We start from the raw sequence: 13614 nt of genomic DNA, 5'->3' as shown, positions 1-13614 counted from the left end.
AGCTCCACAGAAAGCTTCCAACTTACAGAATCAAATACAAGAATCAGTTTTCAAAAAATTAACATCAATCTGTTGGAAGAAAAAGATGATTAAAAAAAATGACAAGCAAGTACAGAAAGTGTTTTGGGAAGTCTGGTCAGTAAGAATGATTAAAATAAGTGCAAGAAGCAGATGAAGCATTTCCAAGCATCATTAAAGCTTGCTTCTTTTTGAGGCCTCATCTACTTGGAAAAAGATTCACAAGGAAATATCCTTAGTGCCATCTAGAGAGTACTTTTGTCACTATAGATAAAAGCAAGATACTTCCTACACAAACACAGAAAATTCATACACACTGCTATTCTACACTACTATTTGGCTTGTTCTTACTGATAAATAAAAGTTTGTTTACTGAAGGATTTTCAGTCATTGTGTATTACTAGTCAGTGTCTAATCTCACTTAGATTTGTTGGACAAGATCAAATGATAAGCATGCAGGTGTCAGTCCAGAAGGAGAAAGTCTGTAAAATCTCTTCTCAGGATCATTCAAGTTACACATACACTTGGTATCATGGGTGATGAACTCAAAGAGGCTCAGAGTATCTTTTATTGCCATTGTTGCCATGGCAACAGATCTTTCATCCAGTTATATATTCTCCAATATAACCTGACAGTGACCACCATCCCTCAGAAGTGTCCTACTTCTCTTCATTCATAAAACCAGGATTTTTTTAACAGCTCTACAGTCAGTATTTATGCTAATTGTCCGATCTCAGATAAATTGCCCTGTCTTAGGAAAAAAAAATAATTTTAAAAAAAAAGGATTGTGGCCATCCAGTGAATAAGCCAACTGACTGTCTTTGACAGGACTTAATAACCCAAAATGGTCTAGAAGTTTGCTCGTTAACTATCAGTTCCCTCCTAAAGAGATCATCAATATTAAACATACAGCACTGCATTACCAAAACCTTGTCCACCCCAAATTAAACTTAAAGTAGGCATACTTGGACACTGACAAGGTAATTTAATGTCCTGAAACTGCGCAATAAGCCAGTTGCCATCAGCAGTCCACACTGGAGATTTGAGCATCTCCAACTTGTTACTTCCCACTGCAAAGAATTATACAGGTAAGATCAGTGCTTTGCTGATAAGAGAAAAACAAGGCTTTAAACATTCAGTTTCAGCTTCGCAGTTCAGTTTTGCCAATTTATGCAGATAAATCAGCTCTAAGCCACTGACTGTGAGATTCAATAAAATTCTTTGGAAAGACATAAGCCCTTAAAATCTACTTCATGATTTACAAAAGCACCACTCATAAGTGTTCCTGTTAGAGCCCTAGACTGCCACTTTTATATGATGGGATTTGTTGCCTTCAATGAAAGGTGATAATAACAACCTGTGACTGTATGCATGCAAAGATTTAATTGACAGCCTGCCCTAGACACAAAGGGCTACCTGCAGTTTGCTTATACAGTAGAAGCAGCAGACTAATTATAAATTTAATTGGAGCGCCAGTCAGGTTTCATACATAAGCCAGTATTTGCAATGATCACTGAGAACCATTCTCAGCTCGGACCTTATGAGTCAGACAGTCGTCTTATCTGAATAACTGTATTTTTGCTCTATATCCCACTTCACAAACACCATATTTTGGTGAGTTCTGGAACATATCCTGATTTTTTTTTTCCTCCGGTTATGCATTTATGACTCATTAAACTAGATTTCCAAAGTTATTCATGTTTACAATTATATAGATAGGTAGATTTTCTGAAACATGCGAGTCAGTTGTCTGACTACCACCACAATCAACGGCAGGTAGGCATCTTCTAGCTTAGTGTTGTTTACAATATTAATAGGTGCTCATTTACATACTTAAAACATTGAAATGCAATTGAAAATTTGTCTCACATTCAGAATGGGTGGGAGGAAAAGGGGAGGCTGAGGTAGGTTCTATCATTTTAAAGACAAAAATCACAGATAGTTTAACACCTATGGAAAATCCACTGAGAAGCGCCAGTAACTCACTCTCCCAAACAAGAAAAGCCTCTGAAAACAATATAGCCTATTGATGGCACCAAGAATTTACCTTTTTTTTTTCCTTTTTTTTTTCTATGGGTGTGTTGAATTGTGGCTGTGGACAATAAGCACATTCATACACCTAGACGCAGAGCCAGTATATCCTTGAAAAACAGGTTAAGTTGCTAGAAGGGCTATTCAAGTATTAATTAGTATTCTTCACTATTTAGGACTATGATTATTTTCACACACAGGGAAAGCATATGTGTTGATTTTTCACAATACAATTCAACACACTCACACAAACATATTTGTGAGTCCTAATGCCATCAATAGACTAAATTATTTTCAGTGTTATAAAACTGCACAGCCCTAATTAGTACTGTCTAGTGATTAGTACTGGTTAATATTCCTCCCAACATTCACTGCATGTTGAAATACCTAACCTTCCCCTCCTGTAGGTAGTTTTTCAGCTACTGGTACCAAAGACCTTGTAGCTTGACCTACTAAAGCATCAGCAAGGAGGACATACAGGATATAGGTATAATTCTCACTTCTGAGTATGTCCCCAATAGCTCTCATCTGTGTCTTCACCAGACACTTCCTTCTCCAAAAGTTTCTCTTTCAGAAAAAATGTTACTAATTTTTACAAGCCCTTTTCCCTTCCCTTCAAAGTCAAGAGCTATGCCATGTAGGGAACATCCTTGATTTTTAATTGAATCTTCTGTAATATTCAGAGACTTGATACAAAGTGCTTCTGACTGAGACTCAGGCAACAATATCACTACAGTATTTAGTGAAAAAGGAAATAAATCATACACACACAGAACAACAGAGACAATAGAGTTCCATTATGTCAGTTTACTCCTTCCCATGTCCACACAGATCTACTCTCTATGGTACATGTTATTCCTCATTTTTTGTTCTTCCTTGGGTTTAAATGTCAATAAGAGAAAAGAAAATGTATTGAAAAATTTGTCTTATCTGCTGCACACAGAAATTTGCTTTAGTACTTGCAAGAAAATAAAGCAAAAGAGATTCAGCTCCTTCACTTTATTTTTTTGAGAATCTTCCGGATATATACTCTGTGGCTAACATCTTCAGCTTAGCAAGAGATTTATGTTGTATAACAAGGAGAGCACATCTCAAAACTTCATTCATTCATTTTTCAGTGGGCAGACATTTCTCATCTTTAATAGGCCTTTGCTCAAAAGCTGAAATTATTCCAGCAAGACTCATGCTCCTATATATCCATTCCTAAACTCACATTATCATACATTTGATCTTTTATTTGCTTGCACAAAGTATCAGCTTTTTTGCCTGCACCTGTTTTATTTCAGAAGATCAATCTATCCCCAGCATTTCTGCTTGTACTGTTGTACACTTGTTGGTGGATTGGCATATTATAACATCACTAACAATACTTCTGACATTACTGAAAATTAATCACAGAATGTCACCATTATTTTACCTGGTCTCATTTGTCTAACATTCAAATTATCTGAATGAAATAAACAAAACTTTAAACATGATGAAAAATGCATAAAACTCACAGAGTTAATGGGCAATGTTTATTGACTCACTTCAGTTCTGTCAGTTATATAAAAGGAGTATGAATTCAGCTGTGTTTCATTGTTCATAGTGGAAGAGAGCAGATGAGATAATAAAGAATTTGAATCATGTATTAGATAGCAGAGAGAGGTTTAGGTGCCTATAATTGTCTGCTGCTTTTTTTTTTTTACTTACTACAAAACTACTTCCTTGCTTTGCACAGGCTTATACCTTCTGCACACCTGCATTCATCCCTCATCTATTGACTTATAAACATTCCAGATTTAACAATCCAAAGCATGAGGGTTATTAAAAAATACAGCCCATTCCAATTCTTTTATTTCCATTTCTTGTGTTTATCATTATTTTGTAGGACTGACCTGGGAGGACTCCTGATGATAAAAGCTGAAGACGCACAAAATCACATTATAATCTGAGTTATTTTGAATTTGCTTTGTGTTCTCATGGATTTGTATTTGAGCTTGCAGTAGAGCTATGATCATGAGGAGAAAGATTTCAAATCACACTGATAGCACCCTTTCCACAAGAAATGCAAATTTGACCATCCTGTCTCATGGTCGTACATGCAAAATACAGAAGTGGCCACCAAACTAAAGCCCTCACATATTAATAATCCAATCAATGTGCAGAAATGCAAATACAACTCAACATCATTGTTACTTACCAAGATGTGAGAAGCCGCAGGCTTAAGAGAATGATGTCAGCAGGGACTTTAGTTGCCTTTATTAGGTAACAAATAACCTGAGTTGCCATTGGTTGGGACTCATTCATTTGTCACGTAATATTCTATAACTCAGCTTTGGTTTTGCTGAACACATTTGAATTTGAGCTACAAAAAATCCCATGCTCCCTTTCTATCTGATAATACTTGCCATTATGATAGTCTGAGTGCTTTTGAAATCCCAGTGATGCTACCTAGGAAGCCTGACCATAACAGCTGTTAACAACCAATTCACAAAATAATAATAATGGATAACTTGACAAAAAATGTAGGCACACCACCCAAAGGCTTTGGTTATAAATGACAGGTTAAGAAGGGAAGATGCACACACAGAAGAGCCCAGCACATGTGAAACAGAGGAAGGTATTTTTTTCTCTTTCGCTTGACTTCCCTCCTCCCTCCTCCTTCCACCACCTCTAATTCTATGGGATTTTAGACCAACATAACTCAGAAACAAATGAATTCTACTCCAGGAACAAGATTCCATACAGAGTGCGTTGTGTACAGTCATACAGAAAGGAAGGACTTTCTATATGCCATAGACTGGTGTCCCATAGGAAACTTACTGCATAGTCCATTCATCTTTGCTTGTCAGAAAAAGCAGCACACAGTGGATTGACAGATCCTCACTGCGTACCTTTGTTCTCAATGAAGATTTATCACTCATACTAAAAATTCTTCCATCCTTAAGCCAGTGAAAAGGAGAGGGAAAGTAGATACAATTAGAAAGAAATGCTGTAAAATAGAAACAAGTCAAAATCACATCTCTAATCAAGTATTTCCTCTGGGCGCTAGGCAGCTATTAGGTGGTTTGGTGCAAGCTTAAGATGTCTCACAAAAGCCCCTTATCTCCAACAGTGCAGATGAGGTTAATGGACTCACTTTCACTCTGTGGTTCGCTTTCTCTGTTCTGCTTTTTTGTTTTATGCAGATAATTGGAAACAACAAAGAAACATCATTCTCTAGAGCTTAGTAGGGAAAGGAAGTTCACTTCTTTCCAAAAACCAAAATTCGAGACAAGAAAGAGAAGGAAAATAAAACCAGTGGGGAGAGAAGAATAGTTATACAGAAGGGTAATAGACAATTAGAACCCATCTTCCCACGTAGACTAGCACACATTCACTCAATCTACAGAAATGCCTGATCTTTAGCACAACTTCTGTTAACATTCAGGCTTGACTAAAACATCATTGCTCTCTGTCCCTTGGGAGGATCCTAGTAGTGCTGGGAGACAGCGCAGGAGAGGCACAAGAGGAGTAAAAAAAAATACTTTAACAGTACTGAACATGATTTATTCTCTGACAGAGAAATAAGGAATCCTCTTATGATTTACTCTTATGATTTACTTATGACTTTTCAAGACTAAAAAAGTTAGTTTTATGGGCAGAAGTAAAAAAAAATTCTGACTTTAACATCTTTATTCAAATTCTGCTGTACGTGTTGTAAAAATCTGGTTTTGGTGGTCAATGACAAGCATTTCTATTCAAATGAATGAATAAACTAAGCAATAGCCAGGACACATTTACAAACTAGTTTTGAGGGAAACTGGGAAAGTGTCAATCAGGTAGGTCTGGCTTCTCTTAAAGGCCAACTTTCTCAAAATGGTAGCTGGAAGCTGCTACTAGACAGGGAGGTTGACTAACAAGGCTCAGAATACTACCTGGTGTCCAAACGAGCTATTCTTTTGTTAACACAGTGTTCAACTGGCCCTTACTGTACCCATTTGCACACACAGAGGGAGGGAGCACTCTGACTCACAGGCTTCTTTCTGCCTGTGTCAAAATTTCTAATGCCACGAGTAAACGCACAACTGTCTTGTGTCTCTGCATTTCCCCCTATTATTTATGTAATTATACTGGACTGAGTCATAATCCAGTTCTAATCAAAATACTGTGAGTAAAATTAAGCACTTTTCCAAACATCACTGCGAACCTATCTGTGTAAAAGGCAGCTTAGTATTTCTGATTTATCTGGAATGTTTTATCATTACATTTGGCATAGTACTGTTCTCCTTGTCCACTCAATCTTTAATCCATTCCCAATTTTGATAGACTATTTTATTATGAAACTAATATTATGGGATATTGCCAGTGCAAAGTTATGACAACAATATATGAAAACGATCGTTGTTCTGAAAAATCGACGCTGTCTCAAAAATTCACATTCAAGTATGTGGTACTTCTCTTATGGTAAAAGCTATAGTTATGATCACAGAAAAGATCTATCTGTAGGGTATGCCTTACTACTTTGAGGCAGTACGCATTTTATTGTAATTACTTTTCTCTTTAAATTCTCCAATATATTTTTGAGAAAATACTGTACTACAGTGTTGAAATGCAACTTTTAAATCTTTTCTTCAGCAAAACCAACACCATTACCTATAGTATATACTTGCTATATTGACACCAAGAGACCAGAATATAGAGACACACACTTATTTTGAAATGAAGGAAAGGGAAAGTTTGTAGAACAAAACATTTACATACATGTGGTATCTCTTTCAAAGATGAAATAGGAAAGTTTAAATCAGACAAGTACACATGTTCGGAGCCTTCTAGAAATGCTGTACGAGCTCTCTGAACACAAATTCAATGGACTGAGATTTCTCAGTGTTTTTTAAGATCAAGAAATACAGCAGTGGGATGGGATGAATATCATAACACTCCTATCTTTAAAACTCATAATTTAAAACTTCTGCATCTGTGATATATGTTTGAATTCTAGTAATACAAAGGTTTAATAGTCAAAATACCTGTAACTATTGTATTCAGATCTCTAGCAAAGAAATCTACTGGATTCCTTTTCACATTGAAAATTTATCATCACCAAAGAAATGATAATTCTTTCTGCTAGCCATCTAGCAGTTCACAAAAAGCCAAACATACTATCCTCTGAATTCAAGAGGCAGTTGTCCTTTTCCCAACCAATTATGCATATTTGCAGAAAAAAAGTATTTGACACTTTCTTATCTGAACTTTCTTCTAATCAAAATAATGAAAACATCTTTGATGACAATTAAAAGTGGTGCAAATGTTTGAAGTTCCCCACTATTCTCACCTCTACATCCTCTTCTTGCAAATATTACTTATTAACAGCCATAATTTGGAGTGCTTATAAATTAAAATAAGGAGGAACACATACATGTAAGGGAATAGAACAAAAATACCTTTGTATCGTAAGATACAGAGAGTGAATATAAAGATCAGGTTTCTAATACGCATCCAAAAGACTGGCTTTAGGTTGCAAGTAATCTCTAACTAACAGATATATATAGCAAAATAACTAATATATATATAGAAATATTCATGTGGGAGCATACTAAAATAAATGGGTTCCTCATATCCAAGTCAGAAATAAAGCTTCCTCAGATTTACAGCTTGAGTTAAAATGCAAAAGTACAGTGTTGCAAATGCAGACTTCCTATTTTGAAATAAAACTGGACATGAAGGTTAGGACACTGCTATTCTTTTGATGCATCTTTCGAAGACCTTTCAGATTATAAAAGGTAATAGGGAAAACCAAAAACCCCACAGCTTATGCAAAGGGACCATGTATTTGGGTGAACAGATGTGCAAATGAAACTTTAGAGAATGCATGATTGACTTTCATATCCCACTAGAACAATATCTACATGCACACTTTTTTTATGGAAGGGTGCTGGAATTATAAAGTACTGGACAACAATTAGAAGTCAAGCAGATTTCAGAATCCAACTGAAATGACAACAAAGCAACCTGTATTTTGACTGAGAAAGGGTATAAAAACTACCTGGAGAAACTAGACAAACTATCCCTCACAACCAAAGAGTCAGAGGTAAAAGACATTTCAGAAGAAATCAATCACTCTCTCTCCAGAAATGCAATAATGGTCCGGGGATTTTACCTATGAAAATTAACAGAATTTAACACTGGATGTATTATGTATGGCATTGCATTTTCTCCTCTATGTGCTTAATAACGTCATTTAATGAGAATGTCTCGGACTGCTCTGACAAATTTAAGGTAGTATGTTTCAACAACAAAATAATTTTCAGGCTTTAGCATGTAGCAACTGGTTATGCTAGAACTCTTATTTGAGGCAATATGCTAAAAAAACTATTCAGGATATTAGCTGAATTAAGGATATTGGAAAAGACACATGTTGCAGCAACAGGAAGCTTAACTCTTGTGACAGATGAATTTTAGTTTGGTAGTATTTGTCTTAGATTGTGGTCTGTCATCATTGCCACAATGTTTCCTGGAAGTGTGTGTCATCAGTATCTGCAGGATTAGAATCTATTTTTAATTAACTATATATTAGTTTTGTAACATTATTTAAACACTAATCTCCATATGTATTTTTAACGATTCCATTGATAGGAGATAATGAAAGGAGAATAACCTTGAAAGGATTTTTTCCCTTTTTATTTAGGGTACTTCATATGCTACTATCTTTTTTATCACTTGGGTAATGTCACGATTATTTGTAGTATCCCATTTATATTTTATTTTGATTAGCTATGCACCTTGTAAGTTTGAAAAAAAAATCCGTTTTCAACACTGATAAATTCTACTTTCAAAATTTGTGTTCTCTGCCTGAAGCTTTCATGTGCAATCTCAAAGATGTTGGACACCTCAAAAGTACAGCTTATCACTCTTTTTTGATCATAGCATTTGAGCTCGCTGAGAATTCTGGTTGAACAAAGATTGCAGGTCATTGCTGAAATGGATGTTTTTAAAAAAAAACTGGCTAGCAGTATGAAAAATAATATTTACATTTGAGTTAAAAAAACCTTAATGACCTTCCCCTATAAGATAGTAGTGTATCAAAAATATTTTTGGCATGCTAAATAGGCTTTTTAATATAGAAATTTAAATATATACTTTAAAAATCCAAGAGTTTTGATGGCCTTTTTTGGTTTTCATAAATGTTAACGTAGGAGAGCAAGAGGAATAAAAATTCAAGCCACCATGTGCAAGAACTCTTTTTAGTATGTGGTCTGTCAATAGACAGAAATACTGAACAATCTAAGGCTTCAATTTATGAAAGCTTCTTAATTACCCACAATCATGATAGCTTTTAAAAAATCAGCAAAAGGTTAAGACCTGTCCTGAACAATGATACATTTTTGTCTTCAGGATTCCAATCTTGGAAAGATAAGTTTATGTCTCTTCTCAGTGCCATTTAATTAAACTACTAATGGAAGGTTCCCATCTCTGAGAATTGTCTCTGAAATGTTCAGAGAACATCTGTGAAATCATTCCAAGTTAGATTGACTCTTGTACAGATCTTCTCAGGGTTTCTTTCGCAAGGATGAGGAGGTGTAAAAAGATTATTAAAAGTGAAATTAAGTTTAGTATTTTACTTTTTGATGAGCAGCACTTAGCCATTTTAGCCATATTAAGATCTATATGAATGAATTGCATCCTGAGCTCCATTTCACCCATCATGTAGATTAAAAGACAGCAGCACTTTAAGCAGATATTTGTTTTGATATTTTTTTTTACCTCCAAAGAAATATTTCTCTCCAGTCTTAACTTGTAGAGGGCTGTTTGTTCGAACAGCTGAAGCTTCATCGCCATCAATGGTGAGGACAGCAAAATTTTCCTTCGCTAGGAATCGGACTTCATGCCACTGCCCATCATTGAGACCAGAGCCTATGAAGAACAGAAAACATTGGAACATTTTACTTAGTCCAATACATATTATCTTTAAGTGGTTTTTGTGTCTCTCTCCTAAGCTCATTATGTAAAGTTTAACAAAAGCGATTGCAGAAATGAAATATTTCTAGTGTAATAACAAGGCATTGTTATTAAAGGAACTATTACCAAAAAAATAACATTATATTATAAATACAAGTCTTGGAACTACCAAAGTGTCCATGCTGTCAGGAAAAAATGTATCTAATTACAAATGTTATCACTCACCTTTCCCATCAAAAGGCCATATTCTACATTTTACTAATAAAGAATATCTCTTAATTGTTTCTATGATCAGGTTCAAAAGGAAAAGATGCTAATTAATCCATTTAACTACAGTGAGTAACAGGTCCAAAGGGCACATTATGGTCACGATTGCTGCCTTTATCAAAAGCCTGATAATTCCAAGAGAAGGGAAAGAAAAAAATAGGAGGGGGAAAGGCTCATGTGGAAGGTGAGTTCACAGCTAATCCTGTCATTGGGATGTGGGGCTAGTCATAGAAGATGAAGACATTATCACTGAGGCACTGCAAAACCAGCAAATGTCTGCCAAAATCTGCAATCTTAGGGGAGCACCATCCTCCCAATACTGACAGCAGTGAAGCAGATGGATCTGTTCATTCATTCAGACCTTTTAAAAAAACAGAATTTATATACTTCTGACACATCTCCAGCAGCTGGCAGGAAGCCAGTTTGCCTGGCACGTTAAGCTACCATTAAAGAATGGTGAAAGAGTACTAGTTTGTTATGGTCATTACCAAGCAGGCAGGTTATGTTGGGTCAGCAAGTTAAGTAGCAAACACTGTAGTAAAAGTAAATTCCAAGTTATAGCACCTCTTACAAGTGATGTTCTCCACCTAGATAAAGGTGCTAAGTCACCTTAGCAAAATGTCATTTGCCAAAATAAACCACAATGCAATAAACTCTTTCTAAAATTAAGTGCGATGCACAGTTTCAGCCAAAGTACAATGGAAGAGAAACCTTCCAAATATTCAAAAGAATGTTATCTTCTATGAACAAGGAATAATACTCATGGCAAACAGATATACCTAGACATTTAATGAATAATTTTTTCCCACTGCTTCCACATGTTTAAGATAAGATACAAGATCAAGTCCTGAAATAACATGGAGTGTTATACCTTGGAATATTCACTAGTGTGAATAAAAGTGGCAGAAGCCTCTTAAAAAATGTATCTGTAAGAAATGTTTCTACCAAAACTTGTTCAATCTAGTGTAAGAAGAGAGGAAAGACCTAATGTGCTAAACATGAGAAAAGTCATCTTTCTGTTTGTGAGCTCCTTTTAAATTTTCATTACATTTGACAAGGAAGAAACAGAAAACACATAATTATAACCCAGACAAAATTAATTTCTAGTGATAATAAACTCATAATGGAAAAGAAGATACACCTTCTTATAGGGTTCCAAACCAAAATTGTTAACAGTGGGTGTTTCTACAGCTGAAGTTTACCAGAACAGACTTAAAATCCCAATTTTCCAGCTCGAGATGACCTATCATTAAAAAAATCTATGTCAGTTTTTATCGAGGTATTCAGTGTTGCCTTAAACTGAGTAACAATTAGAGGCTTCTGGACAAAATTAAAACTTGGCTATTAAGACACAATGGATGAAAACGGTGGCATGGGTAGTTCGTCAGTGAGTCCAGGGGGAGGTACATCTAAAGCACTCTCTGGAAAGGGGGATATTGCAGAAACCAAGAAACAACGGGACATTAGGCAAGAAAGAGTCAGCCTACCTTGCACCACCGTTTGTATTTTATCAACAGATAAGCTTTTGCACCTTGACAGACTGCAGCCAGAGAGAGGATGTCACACCTCCAGTGGGTTCCTCCAAACACGTCCACCTCCCATGACAATTTGAAACGTCATTGGTTTTCTCTTGCTCCTGGACCGAATTTGCAGGGGCGTCTGATGTATTTACATGGCAAATGTCTCTCTCTTAAAGCTTTTGCAGTAGTAACTTTCAAGGCCACTGCTCTTCATGATTTGATACATTTTTTTGAGATCATTCACTAAACAGACAAAACCGCCTAGCCAATTTAAACAGAACTAGATATAAACATACACAGAAAACTCTACCTGGTGCAGGTGCCCAGATGCCGGCAGTGAGTCTGCTGCCTCTGCGGTGTCTGTGAGGAGAGGCCGGGCCGCCCCGGGCCGGACACGGCCGGCTCCCGCGGCCGGGCACAGCCGAGCCCCTCGGGGAAAGCGCAGCTGAAAGAGGGCAAAACGCTGCCCGGCGGTGAGGGGAAAAGGGCGAGAAACAGCCCTGCGAGCCCCGAGGGGAGAGCGGGAGGAGGGGGCTCCAGCCGCCCCCGGAGAGTCCCCTGGAGAGCCGCCGCCGGAGCAGGTGGACATCCGTCTCCTGAGGGAGCTGCGGCCTGGGGAGAGGCCCTGCTGGGCCAAGGGAGCAGCCTGAGGAGGGAGGAGCGGCAGAGCGGAGCCGCTGTGTCCTGACCATCTGCCTGTGCTGCTCGGGAGTAGGAGGTAGAGGAGCTGGGAGTGAGGAATTGCAGCTGAGCTTGGGCGAGGGAGGAGGAAAGGTCTTGTTTTAATCATTGTCTTTGTTTCTCGCTACCTAAAGCTATTTTAATTGGCAATAAATTAAATTTAATTTATTTTCTGTAACTCAAGTCTGTTTTGCTTGCAACCGTAATTGGTACGTGATGTCCCTGTCTTTGTCTTGCTCCACAAGCTTCTCAATCCTATATTCTCCCCTTGTCCTGTTGAGGAGGAGCAAGAGGGTGGCTGGGTGGGGGTGTCTGTCAGCTGGCCAAGGTCAACCTGCTACCACCGCTGATGGAGCTAAAGAGCGATGATTATGCCATGAAATTGGAAGTTCACTGTATTTCTTATAATAAGGTTTTGTTTGCCATCCTCACCTCTTGAAGATATTCTTTCATAAAAGAATGAACTGATGGCACTAATGAGAAGTGTTTTAAATTTAATATTGCAGGACATGCGAAATACCTCAGTTATATGAATCTGTATTTTTTGGCTGCATACTTTAGTCTGCTCTGTACACACCAAATAAATGAGTGTCACAATACCCATGTTGTTCTTGTATGACATATTTTAAATAACACTAGAACAGGGACTGGAACCATGTATGCAGGCTAAAGAGACAATCTAGACTATGTAGCTATTACTGCTGCATGCTTTATTTCCTGACTAATCTTTATCAGAGAGTTCAGCTTACTCTTTTAGGAAGAGTGAGATGTAAAAAAAGAGAAAAATTAACTCCACTCAGCTTCTCCCTGAACAAATAGCCTAAATACTGGGGCAGGGGGAAGCAAGCCATCATTTCCATCACAAACAGTTTTTGAATGAGAGTCCCTCAACATTTTGGGATGGTTTGTTTTGTGGTTTGTTTTTTTTTCAGGGGGGGGACGGGGACAGGAACAGGACACTATTTGCCCAACTCAACATGGATTTCTCCTGGAAAGTGCCAAAATATTCTTTCTTTAGCACAGAAACAGGTGATGCTGTATGCTGAATTAGCAAGTGAAAATGGTGCCAATATAGTAGTCTAAGATGCGCGCGGTTACTTCTACCCAGTATCTGTGGCATGCTCTCTTAGTATGCAGTGCAAGGAAAACACCTCAAGTTCACTAGCACCACACTGAA

At 37.3% G+C, this 13614-nt stretch overlaps 1 protein-coding gene across 1 annotated transcript in view; it reads right to left on the bottom strand.

The window, feature by feature from the left end:
- The window catches only part of CNTNAP2 (contactin associated protein 2), a 1269587-nt gene that overhangs the window by 565967 nt on the left and 690006 nt on the right, over nucleotides 1–13614 (bottom strand). Inside the window, exon 9 of the mRNA XM_075054733.1 lies at nucleotides 9775–9924. Coding sequence (XP_074910834.1) covers nucleotides 9775–9924 — 150 coding nt within the window. The remainder of the gene's footprint in view (nucleotides 1–9774; nucleotides 9925–13614) is intronic.

This window comes from Buteo buteo, chromosome 2 (genome assembly GCF_964188355.1).
Source record: "Buteo buteo chromosome 2, bButBut1.hap1.1, whole genome shotgun sequence".
In the NCBI taxonomy this organism is placed as follows: Eukaryota; Metazoa; Chordata; class Aves; order Accipitriformes; family Accipitridae; genus Buteo; species Buteo buteo.
Note: the sequence above shows the minus strand (reverse complement) of the source record. Positions and strands in the feature narration are given on the sequence as shown.